The 14970-nt window shown below is 40.1% G+C and overlaps 1 protein-coding gene across 8 annotated transcripts in view; it reads left to right on the top strand.

Annotated features, from left to right (window-relative positions):
- The window catches only part of ptpn13 (protein tyrosine phosphatase non-receptor type 13), a 47016-nt gene extending 32407 nt beyond the window's left edge, over positions 1-14609 (top strand). For 3 of the 8 annotated variants that reach the window (XM_086151976.1, XM_086151981.1, XM_086151977.1), the window contains 30 exons: positions 81-134; positions 732-821; positions 981-1088; positions 1174-1305; positions 1788-2269; positions 2675-2806; positions 4033-4126; positions 4621-4706; positions 4787-4946; positions 5088-5302; positions 5397-5495; positions 5825-6207; positions 6318-6495; positions 6571-6726; positions 6865-7036; positions 7140-7350; positions 7745-7830; positions 7912-7973; positions 8096-8251; positions 8779-8944; positions 9029-9118; positions 9660-9763; positions 10094-10149; positions 10225-10322; positions 10840-10988; positions 11078-11168; positions 11253-11590; positions 11666-11881; positions 12407-12469; positions 12557-14609. In XM_086151976.1, the coding sequence (XP_086008102.1) occupies positions 81-134; positions 732-821; positions 981-1088; positions 1174-1305; positions 1788-2269; positions 2675-2806; positions 4033-4126; positions 4621-4706; positions 4787-4946; positions 5088-5302; positions 5397-5495; positions 5825-6207; positions 6318-6495; positions 6571-6726; positions 6865-7036; positions 7140-7350; positions 7745-7830; positions 7912-7973; positions 8096-8251; positions 8779-8944; positions 9029-9118; positions 9660-9763; positions 10094-10149; positions 10225-10322; positions 10840-10988; positions 11078-11168; positions 11253-11590; positions 11666-11881; positions 12407-12469; positions 12557-12634 (4505 nt within the window). In that variant the 3' untranslated portion in view covers positions 12635-14609. The remainder of the gene's footprint in view (positions 1-80; positions 135-731; positions 822-980; positions 1089-1173; positions 1306-1787; positions 2270-2674; positions 2807-4032; positions 4127-4620; positions 4707-4786; positions 4947-5087; positions 5303-5396; positions 5496-5824; positions 6208-6317; positions 6496-6570; positions 6727-6864; positions 7037-7139; positions 7351-7744; positions 7831-7911; positions 7974-8095; positions 8252-8778; positions 8945-9028; positions 9119-9659; positions 9764-10093; positions 10150-10224; positions 10323-10839; positions 10989-11077; positions 11169-11252; positions 11591-11665; positions 11882-12406; positions 12470-12556) is intronic. The other 5 variants (XM_086151978.1, XM_086151980.1, XM_086151984.1 and 2 more) reach the window with 5 other exon arrangements.
- Positions 14610-14970: the final 361 nt, after the last annotated feature.

The following is a 14970-nucleotide window of genomic DNA, read 5'->3' as shown; positions in this document are numbered from 1 at the left end:
ACCAAAGAGTGGCCTTGCTGATTTGCTATGTCGTTTTTTTTATTATTTTTTTTCTTATTGTTTTTCTTTTTTTTTTCCAGGGGTCAGTATGCACAGCTCCTCTGGGCCACCCTCTACCCAGGCCTCAGTTAATGGTTTGTACCAGAATACTGTGCATAGCCACAGGATATTCTTGCTTCTAATACACTAGCATTAAGTCCAAATGCAGTAAAATATTCATGCTTCTTTCCACATTGCGTATTTTAGAGCACTCATAATCCTCAACTTCCAACTGCTGAACCTTATAACGACCATGGTACAGCAAAGAACGGATGCGCAACACATACCCCAAAAAGTCTGTTCTAAATCAGAATTTCATAATGCCAAATTGAGTCTCTGTCCTCTTTCTGCTGCCTGCCTGACTCTAGATCTGATTTCTGGCTTCAGTCCCACCATTTAATAGCTTCATACTTGGCACTGAACTCATGAACTTTCCTTTCATCCAAGCTTAGTCCGCCTTTCCAGGCCCATTAACCAACAGAGCTGAAGCACTGGCCCGTCAGTCACACTGAAGGCCTGCCATGACTGACCGTGGGTTACTGTGTAGATAAACTAATATTCTGAGACGGAGCCTGTTTATACCATGCAAAATCAGTAATCATTATATGTAGCGCCAGTAATAATATGTATGTGCTGCTTTTTCCAGCGAATGTCACAAGTGTCCTGTTTTATTATGTCTGCTTCTTTCAAAGATTCACTAAAGAAAAAAGTAAATGCCTTACCATCTCCAGAGAGAGAAATCACATCTGTGTACCTGAAGAAAGATGTGAAATATGGCCTCGGTAAGACTGTTAATGACTTGCAATAACAACACAGATTTACACTATGTCTTTTGTGACTCTTTCAGCAACTACAACCGAGTCGTAAACTTCTATTTTTCTGTTTCAATGTGTAAGGGAATTTGAGTTGTTCATTTTTTCTTTTTTGTTCATGTTTTCTAGGTTTTCAGGTTGTAGGCGGCGAGAACTCTGGTCATCAGGACCTTGGTACTATCATTAGCTCCATCACTCCTGGGGGGCCTGCTGATCTTAACAACTGCCTCAAACCTGGTGGGACAGTACTTTCACAACGCCTTCCCTCCATCGGCTTGAAATGGCCAACTGATTGTGTACCATTTCTGTTTCCATGTTACAGGTGATCGCCTGATCTCTGTGAATGATGTAAACCTCGAAGGGCTCTCTCATGCCTCCACGGTTGATATCCTTCAGAATGCTCCAGATGACGTTACTCTGGTTGTATCACAGCCCAAAGAAAGGCTCTATAAAGGTAAACATGTTATAATGTCAATATGAATGGCCACTGAAGTTCATTAATTGTCGATTATGATATGATATTGGGAGATGGAAATAAAAACTAAAGGTCTTCCCATTTCCAAAGGTTAATACAAAACAACATCCACTTGATTTTCAATTCAAATCTAAAATGCAATCCAACAGGGTTCGAGAGTGACAGTGACATTTTTCTCACGCAAGTCTAGTGTCTTTTTCAGATTAAGTTTCAAGCTTTTGGATTTTTAATTGACACATTTCTGACATTCGGTAATGCTAGTGACCGACTGATGAAAACTCTGTTACTTATATTGAAATTAGGTCTCTTATGGCAACAAATGAATGTGCTTCCAAGTGCAGGTGATTTTTGATATTTGATTTTGTGTCAATGCCCAAGTTCCAGTATTTATCAGACTTCATTTAACGTTTCATTTAACCCCTGGAGTTGTGGACTAATGTAACTGTCATGTGCTTTGCCAGAGTCATCTTCAGGGTATGTTCCATACCAAGCTAAGCCTTCATTGAAAGCCCATAATTCTGGACAGAGACAAGAGCTGGACTTTGATACTTCATCAGAGGAGCATATGGTTGTAGGAAACCCAACCCCCCCTCTCCACAGTTCCACCACAGCATCACCTGCTTCCTCCTTAGTCCAACAGCACACCAGCCTCAGCTCTCAGGACTCTGGGACAAACGGTGCAACAAAAATTAGCCAACCTCCCGTTAGTAGAATTCAGCAGTGCTTAGATAGAGCTAAAGTTGCTACAGTTCCACCTCCCGTCCAACATCAAAACCCAGACCCCAGTGTGAGTTCTGATCCTACGCCACCAGCTTTGCCCCCAAAAACAAGGAAAAATAAAATCCTAGAAGCCCCTAAAGTTTTTGAGCACTCTGACTGGGGGGATTCCGACATGGATGAGGAGACCTACTCGAGTAGTCAAGAGAGACTTGAAGCCAAAAAGGTACACCCTTCAGCGAGTCTTATCGGGGCAAATGGATTACTTGTTTTTATGCCTCACCATACAAAATAGCCGCTCACCCGGTTGATTCACAAACACTCGCAAAAACAGTGGTATAGAAAAGAAAAAAACATGAAATCATATTTTTGGGAGTGGTTCTTCCATATATTTGCATTACAAATGAGCTCTCAGATTTCTGGCTTAACTAACTGCCCGCAGCATATAAAGTTTTGAGGTTACAAAGTCAGTGCAAGGCAATCTGTTTCCTGTATTTTGCATGTTATTTGTTCTAGATTTTCTTCTCAGCCTCACCCAATTCAGCTTCCTCGGCCTTCCCTTATCTCCTTTATCTCTGTGCATGTTCCAGCTTGTGATAATTCAACTTAATACCCTGTTCTCTGTTTGCAGGAGCACATCGCGGAAAATGTTAATGGTAATGCCCCAGGGGTCAATAGTCTCTGTCCAGGAGAACTATTTGACATTGAGTTGTCTAAAAAAGACAGCAGCCTGGGCATAAGTGTCACGGTACTGTTCGGCAAGGTTTTCATCCTCTCTTTGTTTTGCCCTCTGACCTTCCCCCCCTCACCCTGTGACGGTCATCTGTTGGTTTTGGGTGTTGCTTGGTTTGCTTTGCTTTTCTAACTCTGTATGTTGCGTGAAAACTCTCCACCCCACTCTGCATGCTGCAATTATTTCTGGCCAAATCTATGAGGCAGTAAAGCATTTGCAATTCTAGTGCGCTTAAAGTAAGAACCACAAACACAGAGGAAAGATTGGAAAAGATTTATTTACAAAGAAAATATATATATAAATATATATATATTGGAATGCTGGTAACGTCAATCTTCGGTCAGGATTTTACACACCTTATTGATTGACTCAGGTTAATTCACACTGTGGGCCCACTAAACGCTCAATAAGTAATCAAATGAGTCTTGCCGTCATGTGTGGTTGGAGTGAGTTTGTTGTCTTGATAGTATGCGTCATGAATTAACCATTAGTTGAACTATGACGTGCATTGAATGAAAATTGTTATCATTAGATTTAACCTCTTACTCGGTTACTTCACTCAGGAGGCTTTTGATTTACAGTCTGATCATCATACCGAATAATACATCCTTTATCCCTTGTACATATAGCTTTAGATATGTTTAAATAACTCCACATGATGAACCCTAGAACAGCCATATTAGTTTTCAGCTAAGTAAAATAAGGATCAGGATGTGGCACCTTAGGATGTGCTGTTCTTTTCAATCATTTCAAGGCTAACATGCCAGCTAAAATGAAATAGAGCGGACATTTTGTCGGGCCTCTTCGTCCCCACCAATTAAAATCTCACAGTAATGATTGCCTCTCAACTTAAGGTTTGTTTCCTTGGCAAGAACTTCTCTGCAGACTGACCCTGCAAACTTGCTTTTGTATCCAAATTTCCTAAACCTAACTATACTCTTTACTGTACAAGTGGTAAATGATTGCCAAATTGTCTTCATTTAATAGGTCACAATAAATGATCAGAAAACAATATAATAATTTTTGCAGATTGTGGCCTCTTTTTTTTTATTTTATTTTATTTTATTAGTTTTATATTTTAGTCTTTTATGTAACCATTTGATTATTTTGAACTCATAGTGTAAATCAAGCATTAAGCATTTGATTCGAAATGGTAAAATAATAAAAACTCCCCTGCAACCAGCCCCCATAAGCACATATGACAATTTTTCCATTAAAAGAGTTTGTATAATTGAAAGGCTGTATGTTTCTTTCAGGGCGGCGTTAATACGACTGTTCAGCATGGAGGTATCTACGTTAAAGGGATCATACCTAAAGGTGCTGCCGATATCGATGGAAGGATACAAAAAGGTAAGAATAAAAGAAATAAATGCATTTTGTTCTGAAAGGAACACACCGATGTCTTGGAAGTTGCCCGTTCGCCACGTTCCTTTTACAGTAAGATAAGAAGATTCATTCTTTTTTTCTTTCTGTGCATTAATGCACTAGAATCAAACTTCCAACATGTTTGCTCTGCAAAAAGAATATTGCTGAATGGAAATGGGAGGCTGCCGGGCAAAAACACACTCCTACTGGGGGCTGTACTTCCATTTACCCATCGTTAAAGGGGGTGATTTTCAAAATTTATTTCTGAAACAGTTTTCTTAAACCCAATGAAAGGTAGGATCTACTCTGAATGTCATCATGCTGATTCTTGCAACATGCATTCCTGCATGTTATGTCATTGCACGAAACCTTTTTTCAGCGGATTACAGCCCCCCTCCGCTTAGGTGACAATCATTGTAATTTTGTTTAAATGAGAATTACTTGGGCTAATATATTTTGGATTGGTGTGATTTGCTCAGGTGACCGTGTGGTAGCTGTCAATGGCAAGACCCTGGAGGGGGCCACTCATCAGCAAGCAGTAGAAGCTCTCCGGGACACTGGGCAGGTGAGGGATGTCCTACACCACCAGCTAACTGCCGCCAAGCTTTGACCAGTGACATTTAAGTTAATCATATCCTTTATCAGACAGTGCACCTGTTGCTCGCGAAGGGTCATCCTCCGGCAGACCGATGTCACGCTCCGCTCACGCCTCAGTGCACACCGCCATGTGGCACCAACCGAGACAGGAGCAAAGAGCAGCCTCGACACGTCAAAGACAAACCAGAGTACAGCTTTTTGACTAAAGGTGAGGCCACAGAAAGCTAAACAAATGTATAATTGTCAAACAGCAATTATTCATAATGCTCAATCGCCAAAGTCCCCACATCACCTCTTTGTAATTGAATCGTATCCAGTTCACTCGAGAAGCGTTTCATTTTCTCAACAGAAAATGTTTTTGAGGTGCGTCTAATAAAGAACACATCCGGGTTGGGCTTCAGCTTCAGTCGGGAGGAGAACATCCCCGAAGAACCCCCTGGTTCCAGTATGGTCAGGGTTAAAAAACTATTTCCTGGCCAACCGGCTTCAGAGAGCGGCCGCATCAACGTGGGTGATGTCATCATGCGGGTCAATCAGACATCGCTCAAAGGACTTTCGCAACACGTATGTGCATTTACAATCTGAAAGTCAAATACAAACAGAATATTGCTCATAAAAAATAACTCATCTGGTTGTGTCTCTTGGTACCTGCTCACAGGAGGTGATATCAGCTTTGCGGGGAACAGGACAAGAAGTGACGCTTCTGCTCTGCAGACCTGAACGTGGCATCCTCCCTGAGTTAGACGCCTCAACCTCGGTCAGCTTCTCCAATTATTTTCCTAAGAATCAGAAAAAAAAAAAAGTCAACTTGTCCTGCCAAACACTTGACCATTTTCCAATTGTGGTAAACACATAGAGGAGGAGAATAACCAAAATGCGCTTGTCCCGGGAAATTACTGGAATACTTTCTCTAAAAGAAAACTAAACACAACCCTTTTTTCTGACTTCATGATGAGATTTGACTGAGAACCTTCACAGATGTGGCTTACTAATGGATTTTTCTTCCCTAATGTAGAATACTGCAGTATTGTATTAAAAGACAATGTAATTTGACAAGAATAACTAGAATTGTACATTTCTTTTTAGACACCTATGGCGTCTCCCCGAAAAGTGCCAGCGACCCAGGTGGAACCCAGCGTGCCCCTGCAAAAGAGCAGCTCTTCTCCAGGTGTTACAGGCAAACTAGGTCAGGATCCGGTGGAAGAAGCCCTGGAGAGGCTGCAGCTTAAAAACCCCGGCCGACACAACAGCTACAGCGACAGCACCGACGGAGACGAAGAGGTGGAGGAAGCCTTCAGCCCAAGCTCTCTGGAGCACAGCAGACAGATTTGGGAGCAGAGTGTTTACCAGACAGCCAGTAACACCGCCGGACTCGGATGCTACGACAACAGTGGTCAACGGGAAGATGGCCTCCAATCGGCTTTCTACTCACCAGACCTTTCAATGACGAGATCAGATCTCAGCAAGAGGTACCTGATCATCACCTCTCATGTTGTCTGAATTGTTTATACATGTATATATATATATATACACCGCATATGTGCGTGTGATTTAATCCGGTTCGTGGCTGCCTGGCCAGGTGTCCTTCATCCCCCGTGGGCATGCAGTCATCTTTTTTGCCTATGGGTTCCCCCCGAACTGCCCCAAGTCCAGATCCCCTGCCTCCCCCCCTGCCTCTGCCTCTGAACCTGACCGCCTCTGGCAACGGGCAGGATATGGACGAACTTGTCCCCGTAAGGACTGCCAAAGCTCACAATGTGAATCTACATTTTAATCATTTTTCAAGGCCAAAAGAAAAAAACAATGTAACTGAGATTGTTCTCTGTTTTTAGGAAGTAGAGCTAAACGTCTCTCTGTCGAAGTCGAAAAAAGGCAGCCTCGGCTTCACCCTCACCAAAGGAAACGATCACGGATGTTATATTCATGACATTGTGCAGGATCCAGCGAAAGGAGATGGGAGACTCAAGCCTGGAGACAGAATGATCATGGTCCAGCTTTATCTCTGATTTGTTATTCAAGTCACAGCCTGTGCTGCTGATGAGTAAAATTTCCAACCAAATTTGTTTTGGTTTGGTGATGCTTCCATTCAGATACGAAGAAACTAGTTGCTTGATTTCTATTTATAGGTGAACCAAACCGACGTGACAAACATGGGCCACACCGAGGTGGTCGAGCTCGTGCGTGCGGCTCCTCGGGTGGTGGATTTAGTGGTAGGGAGGGTCCTGGATGCACCTAAGCCTCCCATAGAAGCCCATCTCCTACCTGACATCTATTTCAAGGATATCCACGAGCCACTAGGTAAGAAACCGCACCGTCTGATATATTGACTGTTCTCCTGCTCTTTACCAGAAGTTTCTGATATAAATCAAGCACAATTGTCGTATCCCTCTTCACTCCCCAGGTTTGGTACTGGACGGCGGCAGCGACAGCATATTTGGAGTCTTGTTTGTCAAAGAGATAATTAAGGGAACCCCAGTATCTGATGAAGGCACTTTGAAACCACTTGACCTAATTCACTACATCAATGGTGCCCCCACCCAAGACCTCACGCTCAACGAGAGCACCAGACTGTTGTCGCTGTCCCTCAGCCACCTTACTCTTAAAGCCACAAGGTAAAACGCAAGATAAATAGGTGCATTCAAATATTACTGTTCTTAAAACCGCAGATTTTAAGAGCTGTTGGTCTTTATCTTGTTGATTTCCAGTCCAATGCAACTCTTCTAACACCAACCTTCTGTTGTAGTATTAAGAATGTTATATTTGTCATCTTTATGAATGTAAATTGAAATACGGTACTTTTTCGGCTAAATCCTCATGATTCGCAATAAAGGCAAGTTATTGAGAAATATGTCGAAACGAGGTGCAGTTGCAACATGAATAAAAATATTTATGATAAGTAAAACATTAATCAGGGCATGAACTCTTGTACTTTCCAAATTTGTAAAGAATATTAGCCAATTCATTTGTATCCAAATTTTAATCTTTGGATTTTTCTCTGGTTTGAAGGGACGGCAAGCCTGTTTCCCCCCTGCAGAAAAACATCTCTTTTGTCAACAACAACATCAGCCCTAGTCTGTCAGCTGGTGTAAATGGTATTTATCGTACTGGATATGCATTGTATAAAAGAAGACCGTGTTTATAGAATTCAATCCCGCATTTCTTACTGTTTGAAGGTTTTCTGAAATCCGAAGATTCCAGAGATACAGAATGTCTCACAGCACTTTGTCCCTTGGAGGTAAGTGTCCCTTTATCACCAGTGACTTTGTCTTTCTCTCAGTAAACATTGCATCCATTAGGATTTGCCTCTCCTAATAAATATTTCTGTAATGTAACACATTTGTTTGTGCTACCGGGCAGGAGGAGATCATAAAGCTGGACCTGGAGAAGCCACCTGCTGGTGGTCTGGGTTTCTCAGTGATCGGAGGAGAACGGGGCATCTTTGTCAAGTCTATAACTCCAGGAGGAATAGCAGAGTCCTCAGGCCAGCTGCAAGTGGGAGATAGACTGCTGAGAGTGAGTGATGCTTCACATTTGCATTCTGGTCAGCATTTACCACCACAAAAAAAAAACCTGTATATCAGATCCGTCCTTTTTATATCGAATTTAAAAGCAATTATATGTGTTCATCTTGATGTCTTTGACAATTCTGGCTCTTGAATTCACATGCAATTCTTCTTGCATAAAAAGAACAATGTAAAATCACTATACTCTTTGTCGGTAGCCCATAATAATCATATGATAGGCAAATGAATGAATATCCAGATATTCTGTGGTCTTTTTTTCAACCGATAGATATCTACTGTACTTAACTGGAAATGATCAAAATTTTGATTCAGAACACATCAAATTGTTTGCCCCAACCATAATCTGGTGTTTAATTATTTACTATCACAGTCTTTAAATAAGAGATAAGTCACTTTAGCAAGCTTTTAAGTATTTGTTTAGTTTTTTTTTTTGTAAATGAATTCAGATAACTTTTAAACAGGTTTGCTTAATGCTCGTAACTTCAACACGGCATTGTGTTTTTCTGTACCTTGCAGGTGAATGAGGAGGTGATGACTGGAGTGTCCCACACCAAAGCTGTCACCACCATCCGTAAAGCTAAAGGCCTTGTACACCTCATAGTGTCCAGACCACCGGATCAGAACCCCAACACATACCTGGCCTACCTACCCATCAGTGCTGACAAGTGCAATGGAAACACAGGTACGACTCTTTATCTGATGAAAGGCTTCCCTATTATATTAGATTTTAATAAAAAACTTCTCTCGATGCCTTTCTTCCTTTCAGATCTTAGTGAGGATAGTGGAGTGAAGACCAAGTTGTGTAGTCCACATGATGAGTTGAAATCTGGCAGCCTGCCTCCCATCCCACCAATAGGTAGGTTTTGGAGCAGCGGCTTACCTATTGTTGAGACGAATAACAGGGAGAAATAGAATTCGAGGGAATTAGTCGCACCTTCGTACTACAGACAAGAATACTGTCACACCTCAGCTCAACAGCATTAAAATAGATCTGGTTAAAAGCCTGTGGAATACAGTGATTTGTTTGGTAACATGTAAATAAAATGAGATTTTCATTAACTTTGGCTCATTTGTTTTGCAATTCAGTATTTTCCAGGAACAGGGATTTATTTGTCAAGCACTTTTTTTCATATTCTTCATCATTAAAATGTATGATGATGGTTTTGACTTTTTATTTTGTTATCATTAGAGACGAATTGTTTATGTAATAATGTGGGGCCGAGATCTCATGAGGGGGCGGTTTAAAGTATTTTAAGTTTCATCGGACAGGCTGACTGTGAAAATCTGGGAACCACTAACATAAGAGGCTAGAACTGTAATTGAAAACTCATTAAAGTAACAAAAATTGTCTTGGAAATCGAGACGATAAACTCAAGAACTGTCTCCATGTTTCCCAGACTATGGAGATAGTCCACTGGAAGAGAGGAGGACGGAGCAGAGCACAGAGTTTTCTGAAGACACGGACTGTGATGGCTCCTCATTACCTGAGGACTCTCCTGAGGTATGGACCAAACCCACAACACCGCATGAAACACTGTAATCATGTGCTTGTTTCTTGCGTATCCAAAAGTGTCAATTTTACAGTTTAGTTTTAGACTGAGTGTAGGACTGAAATAATGTGTTCAGTGTTTTGTCCCTATATTGAGCCAGTGTTCTCACACTGACATACGGAAGGAAATGTTTTGAAGTATTTATTGGGCAGGAATTTTAAGTCAAATCTTTCGGCAGGCATGTAATCTCTGGTGTTCAGCCTCCTGCAGGGTATTGGTTGACAGTCCCCCACAACACAAGCTGTACCAGTTTTTATCTGTGTGTTTTTTTCATAATTAAGAGTTCGCGGAAGGTGGAATGGCAAGAAGAGAGTGTGGATGATCCAAGAAGCGAAAAGTAAGATGCGGCTGTTTGAATACACACACAGTTACGATTAAATATGTTTCTCAACTGTTCATTTTGAATCCACAGTTACCTGCAAATGAGTGCTGGGCAGCTCGAGGAAGATGAAATCACATGGGGAAGTGATGAACTGCCCATTGAAAACATGAACTCAAAATCACAAAATGGTGAGTTTGAATTGTCTTCCACTTTCAATTTTCACTGAAACTGTTTAACCACTCATAATTCTCAAATCATTTAAAAATGCAATTAAAGGCCTTTGCAGCGTGGAGACTGAACGTAAGGGTTTTTCACACCTGCAGTGTTTTGGTATCACTACATTATCACCGTGCCACATAAAAAATTTATAAACCAATGCCACCTAGTCATATCCATATAACTCTCATACAATTTTGTGTGTGTATTCTGTTTGTTCAGACATTATAACAGTAATCACAATCCAATATGCCAAATAGCATAAAATGCAATAAAGAAACTAAATATGGATGGGTGACCACTAAAGTTCTGCCATCTCAATGTTTTTTTTTTTCTGTTTTTTCTTTTTTTACTAGACTAAAAAATGTTCTATAATTATAAAACCGCCTTTACATGTGCATTACTATAATATTTTGAGGCAGCGGTTGCAAAAGTTATGGCAGTCATTTCGCCTTGACTGTTGAACTCCATCATTTTGTGTTCACCCAGAGGGGCCCATCATCACAGAGGAGGAGCTGACCTCGCTGCCTCTGGTGAAGGTGGTCCCCGACGGCCAGTACACTAGTACGAAGCTCAATTCGGTGGTCCGCATGATCAGGGGCCTTCTGGAGCAGAAAGTTCCTCTTCAGGAGTTTGAGGTGAGGGTGGGTCATCTTGAAGGCAGTCCAAATGTCTGAATACCACTGATTGACTTTTTTTTTTTTTTTTTGCACCTGTTTTCAAGCAGAATCTTCAAAATCTCCAGCCTCTGGACGACTGTTTGATCGGTCAGACGAAAGAGAACAAGAAGAAGAACCGATACAAGAATATTGTACCCTGTAAGAAAACTACAGAAGATGCTAAATCTGCCGCACATTGATTTGGATTCATGAAGATTTTATTTCTTTTTTTTTTTTTTCTAGTTGATACTACTCGAGTAATGCTCGGTAAAGATGGCGGCTATATCAACGCCAATTTCATCAACATGCCAGTCAAGGACGAGAGTTTCATGTACATTGCGTGTCAGGGACCTTTACCCACCACACTGGGGGACTTCTGGCAGATGGTATGGGAGCAGAAATCTAACGTGATCGCCATGATGACGCAGGAAGTGGAAGGGGGCAAAGTGAAATGTCAGCGATACTGGCCCGACACACCAAGGACGGCCGAGATGGTGGACGACAGGTTACAGATCAAACTGATGAAAGATCAACATCTGGATAACTTTGTCATCCGACTCATCGAAGTCAAAGATACCCAGGTCGGTATCATTTATTAACGCGAGTTCGTAAACACATCAGAAAAGCACTTTATCATCGTTCATCCTCATTTTCAGACCAATGAAGTGCAGCATGTTACTCATCTGAATTACACGGGATGGCCCGACCACGGGACGCCCTCACAGCCGGAGCAGCTGCTCACATTCATTTCCTATATGAGGCACGTTCATCGATCAGGGCCGATAATCACACACTGCAGCGCGGGAATCGGTCGATCAGGAACGCTCATTTGCATAGACGTGGTTCTGGGTCTCATCAGCAAAGACGCAGATGTAAGTATAACAATCTGTCTATTGGTGTATCTTTGATGAATCACGAATTAAAGTTTTTTTTTTGTGACCGTATTAGGTTCACTGACAGTATGCCAGCTAATATTCTGATAAATAAACTTTAAATCATTCTAAGAATATTTGCTGTCTATCCTATTCAAACTAGCGATGACTGCTACTGCTGTGCTCTTTCTCATTATTTCAATGGACAGGTTAATCATTAGCTCTTGTTGATGTTTAAATGATGTCAGAGTAAAAGAAAAACAAAACAGGTTTCCATCACTCAGCTGATTTTCATATTATGGATTTTAATAATGTCAGCAAAATGTGTTCATTTGTTGTCTATACTGCACATGGGTTCATAGTGGTGCTGCAGCTGCTTTTATAGGCGAGTAAGAAAGGTGTATATTTCCCTGAGTGCATCTCACAAACAAGTTCAACACTGCTTAACTCTGCAACATATTTGATCCCCATTCAGATAAATATTCTGTCCATAAAGATCACACTCTGATTAACCCTCTGTTTTAGTTTGATATTTCAGATGTGGTGAGAAACATGAGACTTCAGAGACAGGGAATGGTCCAGACAGAGGTGATTTTTCAATATTTGCTTTTAATTTAAGTGTATTCACCCTATCCTTCTTCTCACTGCTTACTTCTTTGCTCCCTCCTCCCACAGGATCAGTATATTTTCTGCTACCAGGTGATCCTCTATGTCCTCCGATGCCTTCAAGCAGAGGAGAACATCTCAGGGTAGCAGAAGCCACACATCGCAGTCACGCCGATGCTCTGTGACCGTTTCGAAGGAGCAAAACAAATGGAGGAGGGCAGACACAGGCAGAAATTGCCAAATTACAATAAATGTTTTTTAAATAGCTTAAACTATTCAGTTCTTTCAGAGTCATTTCTTTTAAAGAAGTCTATATTTGTATGTTTGCTTTTTGAGTTCTCTTTCTTTGGCTGCTACTCCCTTTTCAATGCATTTATGAGAACTGCTGATTGTATTTCTTATTGTCACATACAAGAGAACGCTTATGTTTTATTTTCCAGATTTTTGGATATTCTAAAATTGTTATGAAATGACGAATTCATATTTTATGTGGAACAAAATTGTACTTGTCTATTTTGAATCCTGTTCTGATGCTGGATGCCTTGACAGAATACGTTGTCAGTATTTGCTTTGCTCACTGCCTGAGATAAATCATGAAATTAAAAGTGTACATATTCATCTCCTGAAAATAAACTGGATAACTTTTAAATGTAAAGGTAAGGGTTTTTTTTTAAGCATACATTTTATTTCTTTTTTAACACTCCAGGTTTTTCAGTATACAGAGAAAAAAAGGAAATTACTTAACATGTTAGCCTTTTTGTTAGCCATATGTAAAGGTTGCAAATAATCCAAATATCGCTCCCAGAAATTGTTATAGCTTTTTTAGATTGAACAGCTGAACCACTGAAAACCACAAAAATAGCATGAGGGTGCTGGATGTTCAACAGAAATCATATCTAAATGTAAAAAACCTATTTAACAAGAAATGTATGTCAGTCAAAGTTGCCAACTTAATTATTTTGGTTAAAATGACCACATACCACTAAAAACGCCAATTGATAAACGAAATAATCACATGCAATTTGCGTATTTAAGTGGTTTAACAGAACTTGATGGTGCATCTATAGATTAATGTATCATTGCTTTATAGTTAATACTACCACTTACCAATTACATTAGCAACCTATGTAATTGAACAGAAGAACATTTTATATATATATATATATATATATATATATATATATATATATACACACACACACATATATATATATGAGAGAGAATCAATAATAATCAATTTTGGTCAAAGAGTTAAAATGGTCAATTATGTTGTTTTTTTTATTATTCTATAATCTAATGTCTGATTGTTTGGAATTGCCGTTTGTTATCATATTAGCCCCAAACTCCTGAACTCAAATTCACACTGCCTTCGCTGGAAATGCAATTCAATAGATAAGTGAGGAAATATTTTCTTGACCGTTCAAAAACACCCTGCACTGAAATAGTTTTTATTTTAGTCTCACCAAAGCTCAGCATTGAAACCCTCACCCTCTATTTACTGCCTCACTTCTTCACAGGGATGAATATTTAGTTTGTGTGTGACTGTCAATCTCAGCAAACCCCCATGCAGGACAGACTGTGTTAGAGCAGTTTCCACCACAACGTGGTGCCAAAGTTCATTCTTGAGCCTGAAAGTGCCACGTTCTTCAGATTGGGGCCTTCCTTGATGGTTGCGCTTTACCAGAACACACAAAATAAAGTTTGTACTGCTCAATCCGCTCAACAGTCATGTTTGTTTTCCCTTCAGTTAGTTTCATATCATTTTTGATAAAGACGTTTGGTTCTCTAGATTTTAGAGGGAACAAATCACCTATTAAATACAATTGTTGTCATTCATGGTGTAGAGTGGAGCTTTTCTGTAATTTCTCTGAAATATGGGGACGGACATCGTTAATGGAAAAAAATGAAGGAAAATTAAAAAGACAAAGGGTTTACTTTTTCCTTTCCAACATGAAGCTGAATTTGAAACATTTTAAATGGGAAATACTTCAAAATGAATAACAAGGATGCATATATGTGAGTTAAACTGGGGCAAATGGTTCATGAAAATAAAATTCTTCTATGCTGCATATGACTGTTTAAGCAGATTGTGATATAGATTTAATAAATCATATTTAATGTATTTGCCTTTGACTTTTTTTATATTACCTCAGGGACCGCTGCCTGTTGTATCAATGGCTGCTCCCTTTGTGTCATGTGTGCTTCCATAGATAAGTCCTGCAAAACAAACCTCAGGCTGCAAATTCAATCATTAGAAAACTACTTTCAATACTCTTGAACACAGGCATGTTAAAATAAAAATTGAAAGTGGGGGAAAAGCTGGTTTCTTTGTTTATCTCTCCGATCATTCATCCATCCTTCCTTCTTGATCATTTGGACTGGTTATGCGTTTATTTACACATATAACACCAACACACACACATTTGATGCACATTTTATAAAATAAAAAAAATAAAAAGTTCGACGCCTGAACTTTTTGTACG

This window comes from Fistularia commersonii, chromosome 9 (genome assembly GCF_037954325.1).
Source record: "Fistularia commersonii isolate RoL2024-O1a breed Wild chromosome 9, RoL_Fcom_v1.0, whole genome shotgun sequence".
Classification (NCBI taxonomy): Eukaryota; Metazoa; Chordata; class Actinopteri; order Syngnathiformes; family Fistulariidae; genus Fistularia; species Fistularia commersonii.
The sequence above is the reverse complement of the archived record's forward strand: the minus strand, read 5'-3'. Positions and strand labels throughout refer to the sequence as shown.